At 45.2% G+C, this 8,565-nt stretch overlaps 1 protein-coding gene across 6 annotated transcripts in view; it reads left to right on the forward strand.

Moving 5' to 3' along the window:
* Positions 1-5,536, forward strand: part of TRANS11 (translocase 11) — a 66,360-nt gene extending 60,824 nt beyond the window's left edge. For all 6 annotated transcript variants that reach the window (XM_086810593.1, XM_086810591.1, XM_086810588.1 and 3 more), the window contains 3 exons: positions 4,196-4,404; positions 4,540-4,815; positions 4,935-5,536. In XM_086810593.1, the coding sequence (XP_086666719.1) occupies positions 4,196-4,404; positions 4,540-4,550 (220 nt within the window). In that variant the 3' untranslated portion in view covers positions 4,551-4,815; positions 4,935-5,536. The remainder of the gene's footprint in view (positions 1-4,195; positions 4,405-4,539; positions 4,816-4,934) is intronic.
* The last annotated feature ends 3,029 nt before the right edge of the window (positions 5,537-8,565 follow it).

The raw sequence follows: 8,565 nt of genomic DNA on the forward strand, positions 1-8,565 counted from the left end.
ATGCATCCAGATGTCTCTGTAATCCCTCCGGAGAGTTTGAGATTAGAACAATATCATCAGCATATAACAAGATGGTATCAACACCCTTGCCAGGCATGCCCCTGGGCCTCCCAATCTTTCTACATAATCGGAGACCACATCAATGTATAATCCAAAGAGGGTGGGCGATAGCAGGCATCCCTGCTTCACCCCTATCGTGATGGTCACCATATCGGATAGCCCGCTTGGATCTCGGACTCTGCCTGTCTCACAGACTCATACAAAGCATATATCCCCCATTGCATATCCTCAGGTACCTCAATGTCATGCAATCTGTGCATATGCTTGGCACGTGGTACGGTATCGAAGGCTTGCAGAAGTCCACAAAGCAACAATATATCCTTCTCTTTTGTGCCCTGCCCTCTTCAATAGTGCCCAAAGTGTCAGTATGTGATCCAAGATAGTAAATCCTCTCCTGAAGCCGGCCTGTCCTTGTGCTCGATGACCATGTCTCTCTGCCCACCGGCTCAGCTCTGACTCCAATATAGAGCCATATAGTTGGCCAAGTAATGACCAATCTTGATCGTCGTGTAGTTGCCTGGTACCATGGGGTCCCTAGTCTTAAAGAGTGGTACAATGATATGCTTTGTCCAGCTTGTCGGGAAACCCTCACAAATGGCACGATTAAACACATGTACGATTAGTGGAGCCAAAGGCGCGCGCATATGAGAAGTGCTCTCCAACCAGCCCATCATGATCTTGCGCCTTTCCATTCTATAACCTATCTACCGCATCTAGCACCATCCGCATAGTAAAAAAGGTGCTGCTAGCCGGTCTAGCTCCTAGTGGAGGGGGGGTGGGGGGCTGTCGTGGTGCATCATATAGCTCTCTAGCATAAGCATGCCATGCCTCAGGTTCAATAATCGGAGTACCAGGCTGTCTCTCCTGAAACATCTTCCATGCCCTCTTGCTGTCCTTCCCCAGGAAGAGTTGCTAGATCTCCTCCTCTAACTTAGCCAGGTAGGCTCGTTTCTTTCTCCACACAAGGCGCTGAAAGATCATCCTGGCCTGTCTATGCGTGTGAGTCCCAATGGCAATCTCACCAGTTATAAAAACAGAATTGTAAGACTCCGAGATGATACTGAGTAGAAAATACTGGAAAATGTATATCAGGTAGATCCATGTATGCTGATTAGTTGAAGTGTTGCCCTCTCCTTAGATCAAGTATCTCCACCATGGGGCTGTCTAGAATGGAGAGGTCGTAGAAGCGAGGTAGGCGCCTCCGATGCCGAGCAATAATGGCTCTGATCTGGCAATGGTGAGGATGCCGTGCTTGGGATCCTCGTGGGCGTGGTCGACGAGCGCGACATAAGATGAGTGCTCTATCAGTGGTGACTCCCTGGGAGCGTGGTTGGTGCCCTGATGGCCCAATGGAGAAGGTATCAAGAGGTGTGTGGGCTGGGTTGCTGGTGCTGGTGCCGAAGAAATGTGTCAGGGTCCTCTGTCTAGGTACATCATGGCTCGGTCTCCTGTCTACCAAGAGGGTCTCTCTGTGTCTCCTAAGCTCAAGTAGGAACAATCCCAGGCATCTCTGATCCTCAAACTCCATGACCCTGCGTAATGGCCCAAAACCCTCTCGGAAGAGGCAGTGATATCTCCCTCGGATCTCATAATAGACTGTACATTGGCAAATGTACTGCTCCCCTGTCTCTGCCTCGTGGTAGCATAGCTGACAAATGCGGTCGTCCAACATCTGATGCACATATCGCCCTGTCTCAATCCGCATCCGGTGTGATGAGGTCCGGATCTGTCCAATGGCACAACGTATCCCATGTGATAGGTGTACATCCATGTACGTTGGGCGGGTGATAAAATCATCTAGTGAGAGGTGTAGAAAATGGCTCTTTCAATGAGCCATTTTCGTGCCTAAGGGCTCAAGGGGGCTAGTCCATGTCCTCTCTGTGTCCACTCTGATGATATCCATCCTGATCACGCGGTTTTGCTCTGAGCAGGTGAGATCCAAAAATGGACAATCCAGACTGTACTGAAAGGGTGGTAGTGCCTCTATTCGCAAACCATGTAGGTCAAACCATTGTCTCATCTGAGCGTACCAGCAATGAGTATCTCCATCCTCTGCCAACTGTATGGATGAGGTCAATGCCAATCGCGAGTACCTCTGCTGAGGGAGCTCCCATAGCCGCTATAAAAAGGTAACTGACTGGAATAGGGCCTCGGTCAATACTGGTGCGGCACCCAGCTCAGCCCGAACAATCTCATGTGGTACTGATGATTTGCTTCGAGTCATGCGGGCAATCATCATAATTAATGGTCTCTCCATTTGCCTCCATCCCTCATCCGTCCCTCTCTGAGATCTGTGATGTATGCTGGGCCCCCAAATTGGAGCTCCGTACCGGAGGGTCGGTGTGACAAGCGTATCAAATAGCCACAATTTGGTGCGTGGCTCGTGAAACTGTATGTGTGCACACTGCCTCTCAAGTGCCCCCAAGGCTGCATGCCTCGAGCTAATCTAGCTGTTGCTCCCTCCTTCAGGGAGAAACGCGGTCCTGTGAAAGTAACTCCCAAGTAGACATATGACCTGACGTACTCAACCGGCTCCCCTCGGAAAGTGAACTGAGGCTCTGATCTCGTCACCCATGCCTGTGTGGTGTTAAACACCATAACCTTGGTTTTCCCAAGGTTCACTGTCAGATCTCTATCCGCACAAAAAGCCTGTAATGCATCCAGGTGTCTCTGTAATCCCTCCAGAGAGTCTGAGATTAGAACAATATCATCAGCATATAACAAGATGGGTATCAACACCCCTGCCAGGCATGCCCCTGGGCCTCCCAATCTGTCTACATAATCCGAGACCGCATCAATGTACAATCCAAAGAGGGTGGGTGATAGCGGGCATCCCTGCTTCACCCCTATCGTGCTGGTCACCATATCGGATAGTCCGCCTGGAGCTCTGATTCTGCCCGTCACAGACTCATACAAAGCATATACCCCCCATTGCATGTCCTCGGGTACCTCAATGTCATGCAATCTGTGCATAAGCCTGGCACGTGGTATGGTATCGAAGGCTTTGTGGAAGTCCACAAAGCAGCAGTATATCCTTCTCTTCTGTGCCTTGCCCTCTTCAATAAGTGCCCGAAGTGTCAGTATGTGATCCAAGGTAGTAAATCCTCTCCTAAAGCCGGCTTGCCCATGTGCTCGATGACCATGCCTCTCAGCCTAGCAGCTCAGCTCCGACTCCAATATAGAACCATATAGTTTGGCCAAGTAATGATCAATCATGATTGTCGTATAGTTGCCTGGTCCATGGTGGGTCCCCACTCTTAAAGAGTGGTACAATGATATGCTCTGTCCAACTTGCCGGGAAACCCTCACAAATGGCACGATTAAACACATGTACGATGAGCGGAGCCAAAGTGTCGCACGCATATCAGAAGTGCTCTCCAACTAGCCCATCATGATCTCGTGCCTTTTCATTCTGTAACCTGGCTATCGCATCTAGCACCATCCACATAGTAAAAAAAAAGGTGTTGCTAGCCGGTGTAGCTCCCAGTGGAGGGGGGGTGGGGGGCTGTCCTTGTGCATCATATAGCTCAGATGTAGTAATTGGAGTACCGGGCTGTCTCTCCTGAGACATCTTCCATGCCCTCTTGCTGTCCTTCCCTAGGAAGAGTTGGTAGATCTCCTCCTCTAGCTTAGCTAGATAGGCTCGTTTCTTCCTCCGCACAAGGCACCGAAAGATCATCCTGGCCTGTCTATGCGTGTGTCCCAATGGCAATCTCACGCTGTAGCTGTAGCTGTGCTTGCACCAATTGCTGCATGATTTCATAGTGGGATTGCAGAACAGGTGCAGGTTTGGCATACCATTGTATTATTCTTATCCTGGTCGAACGATTGTGTAAAGAGATACACCCATATCTTTCAAGGTAGATTATGTTATTTTGAATGTGGTAAGGCTATTTATTGATATAGCCTACTCTTAAACAGCTGGCCACAATCGATGACCCTGTGGTTGTCTCGTTTGGTTCTTTATCAGTTGCAGTGCTTATCGTCGTATTTTATACATGCTTCGGTTGCAAAAAAATGGTACTCAGGTTTTTCTAGGCTTTAAATGGTTAGGATTTCTTTTCAAAAGTGAAGCTATATCCTTCACTTTTTAGAATTCTAAGTGTTTCCAAGCTCATATGATTGTTTTTCCCAGCTGTTGCAATCTTTGGGGTATCGATGGCTGGAGCTTGTGTTGGATTTTTGGTCCACAACCATTACAAGGCAGCAGTGTTCATGGGGGATACTGGTTCTTTGGCATTAGGTGGAGCACTAGCAGCCATGGCTGCAAGCACGGGCATGTTTTTGCCACTTCTCATTTGCTCTGGCATTTTCTTTGTGGAGACTGTCTCAGTCATACTTCAGGTTGAGACTTGACTAGGGTGGAAGATGCTTTCACACTTGGCTTTTAATTTTTCTCATCTCTCACATGACAAATAACTTTCTTTGTTGAGTCTGCAGTTCATGTTCATCAATAACTTTAAAAAGATCGTCTTGCAGGTCTCTTATAAAAGGTGTACCAAGAAACTGACTGGGGTCACTAAGAAACTATTCAGAATGGCTCCTGTACATCATCATTTTGAACTCGGAGGTGTAAAAGAGCCCACCATTGTTGCTGTTGCCCATCTAGTCTCATGTTTGCTGGCCTTGCTCGGTGGATATGTTGGCTTCAAAATATCTGGAATTGGGCTGGTTGCAAGATAGCATTTTGAGATGGATAATTGGATTGGTTGCAAGCTAGCATTTTAAGGGAGGCGCCATTTACACATGATGAGTGTAAGAGAAATATTCAGTTTTGTGAGGATATTGATGCACTATTTTTTTGGCATTGTGAGAAGACAGACCAACGTCACAAGAAGGCTGCGTTGCTTAATTAAAACTGTCTATGTTTGCAGATTTGGCTCCCGTATGGGAACAAAACTAGGTGGCTGCTCCAAACTAGGAAGAAGACAGTATTTGGGAGCTGAAAAACAATTCCATGGCTTAGTTGCAACTATCAGCCTAGATGTTTTGGTGTACAATACCATTATCTTCTCAAGGATTTTACACTTTCCCATGCTTAGCCAAACAATGTTGGGTCCCCCCTATGCAATCCTCTTTGTCCTTGATTGACCCACTCAAGGCAAGTTGGAATTTTAGGGTTAGGGTTCAGCTATGGTGGCTGAAACAGTGGAGTAGCCATGGTTGAGTGAAGGAGAGACAATGATTGCACAAAAATAAGTACTATATTGATGTGATTGTTATGATATGAAAGTATGAGGAGTGAGTACATTTTTTAGTCCATGGGGTTTATATTTTGGCTGAGTCACACACTCACATGGAGTGGGCACATGGCACTACCGTTGCTGACATCATAAGAGGTGGCTCACATACATACACACAAATACTAACTTAGAGACTGTTTACATGCCAGCAACATTTGTACTGGGATTTAAGGCTTGCTTTCAATACCCTCCTCAAGCGTTATCCTAATACATACTTCCCTGGATTAATCCAAGCCTATGACTTAGTTTCATTGGAATGTTATGACTGGTGCAGCCCTTCATGAAGAGGTACTTTGTCAAGCCAACTTCTTCTTTGTTGTTGAGGGCTTTTAGAAAGTCCATTGCGCTTCGTACTCTACAAAGTTTGCTTCTTCTTTGCAGTCTTCTTCCTCCTGGGTGACATTTGCATGTGCTTTGTGATAACAGTTATTTTCATGGTGATTTATCTTACCACAATACTTGCAAGACTTCTTTGAAAAACAGTCTTTGTAGGTGTGGTTGGTCTTGCCACAGATTGTGCACTTTTTACCTATGAAGTTTTGCGTCTTTGTGTAGGAGCTGTCCCCTCCTATTGCTCTGGTATTGAACTTCTTTTCTAACTTTTCAATGAACAGATGTGAACCCATAATGATGGAGATAGGGGTCATTAGGTCTTATAGATGATGAGCGAGTGTCTACCGTTACAACAAAGATTGTGCTAAATGTCGTAATCTCCAAATATGATTTTTACCTTACGAAACACTAAAAAATTAGGGTTTTCAACCAAGGGACTTTTTCAGTTTAATGCATTTGTGAAAAGATGCAGGGGAGAGGAGAGCTTGAGCTCTTGCAAGCACACACATACTCACACAAACCCTAGAAGAGAGCACACAAGGTGAGGCTGAAATTTTTTTCTTCTTCCTCGTACAACAAAAGAGGTCTACAAAGAAAATAAAGTGACTAACACATATAATAGAGTATATACAAGCGGTCCATAATGTAAACACGCTAAGAAGAGTTGGTAGATGTGGACTAGTTTGTGTAGTCCAGCTGTAGAATCTCTGGCGAAGATATGTCGGTGCCAGCTACCAAACCTGTCAGTGATATAAATGTCGAACGGTCATACAAGCGTCTCATGAGTGTCAGCTCATGTTGAGCTTGACATCTCAACACTCCTCAAGCTCAACTCCATCTCATGAACTCCAAGCATATCTCGAAATCTACGAAGCTTCTCCGCTCCCAAGGTCTTTGTGAAGATGTCAGCAACTTGATCATGTGTGCTGGCGTAAGTCAAGTCGATGTCACCTGCCAAGACTCTCTCTAATGAAATGGTAATGCATCACAATGTGTTTCGTTCGTGCATGAAAAACTAGGTTCTTGGCCAACTGTATACTGCTAAGATTGTCACAGTATATGACAATCTTTCTCTCCACATGCAACCCCAAATCAGCAAGTAACTAACGTAACCAAGCTACCTCACATGCTGCCACCGCAGTTCCTTTGTACTCTGTCTGTGTTCTCGACAAGGCAACTGTGGGCTGCTTCTTGTTGCTCCATGTAACAGCAGCACTCCCCAATGAAAACATAAATCCACCGGTAGATCTTCTATTTGAAATACTACCTGTCTAATCTGCATCTATGTACCCATATAGCTCCAATGGTACACCTGCTGTATAAAACAATGCATAATCAACAGTGGTCCTCAAGTATCGAAGTGTGTCGCACACTGTCAAGACGTGGTTTGTACGGAATTTGTATAAACTGGCTTCTAAGCCAACAATGTAGCTCAAATTTGGCTTGCTGATCGTGACATAGATCAGGCTTCCCACAATCTTCCTATATACATAGTGGGATCCTCCAACACATAACCTGCATCCGCACTAAGCTTGCGATTTTGATCTAATGGCATCGAGATTGGCTTACAATCAGCCATCCCATACTTGGACAACATGTCCAATGCATACCGTCTTTGTGACAGTTAAATACCCTCAGGTGTGCGAATGATCTCAGTTTCCAAAAAGTAGTGTAGATTTCTTGAATCCTTCATCTTAAACTTCCTTTTGAGAAGACTTTTCACATGCTCAATCTCTTCCAAGTTGTCACCTCAACAATAATATCATCTACATATATGGTGATGATCACAATACCCTTATCACTCTCGTGCATATACAAAGAGTGATCTACATCTGCCATAATATGAAAACCAATAGTAACAAGATACTCAGCAGTCTTGTCATGCCATGCTCGTGGAGCTTGCTTCAGCCTATACAAGGTCTTACGAAGCTTACATACATAATCTGGGTGACTGTATCCTCAAAACTTGGTGGCTGATCTATATACACGTCTTCTTGCAAGTCACCATGCAAGAACACATTTTTTACATCCATCTTATGTAATAACCAGCCTTTAGCGCTACAGCCACCGCAATCACAACTCTTACAGTTGCCATCTTTGTAATTGGGGCAAATGTCTCGTCATAATCAATCCCATGTGTCTACGCATAACCTTTGGCTACCATCACTGTCATGTTTCACCTTATACACCCACTTATAGCCAATAGCTTTCTTGCCTTCAGGCAATGGCACCAAATCCCAAGTCTCATTTCCAAACAACGCATCCATCTCCTCATCCATAGCTTTCTCCAAACACATATTTCCAGTAGCCTCATCAAAACATGTGGGTTCTACAACCTGCACAACTTTTGCCATATATGCATAGTGATGTGCCACATAACCATCATAAGTCAACCTTTGCACAAGATTTTTGACTCTTCCAGATCTTCGTAACTTTGCATTCATGGCTTCCATGGCCTTCTTCACACCAGGTGTCCTCATTGCTGAAATCCCAAGCTCCTCATCAAGGCTCATCTCCAAGCCACTAGAATCTCCATCAACAAGAGAATGCTCTGCAGAAATATTAGGCTTACCAATGGGCTTAACCACTTTTTCTTTGCCTTTATGTGATGTATCAACTACATTTTTAGGAGTGGTATTATGATGCAGCTTGCCACTCCATGGTCTATCAACAGATTCGCTGGATGAGGACTCTCCTGGTCCACTCAATGATTGTGATTGTTGACTTGCATTTTGGGCAACCACATTTCCATATATATTAGGCCCAACATCATTCTTTTCAGCAGCATACAAGCTACTCATCTCATCAAATACAACATCCCTGCTTACCCTCAATTCACGTGTAGTAGGATTATAATATCTATATCCCTTTTGCTCAAGGGTATATCCAATAAACACACATTTTTTTTGCTTTTGGATCCAGCTTGGTA

This window comes from Cibotium barometz, chromosome 16 (genome assembly GCF_041138505.1).
Source record: "Cibotium barometz isolate CiBa-2024 chromosome 16, ASM4113850v1, whole genome shotgun sequence".
Taxonomy (NCBI): Eukaryota; Viridiplantae; Streptophyta; class Polypodiopsida; order Cyatheales; family Cibotiaceae; genus Cibotium; species Cibotium barometz.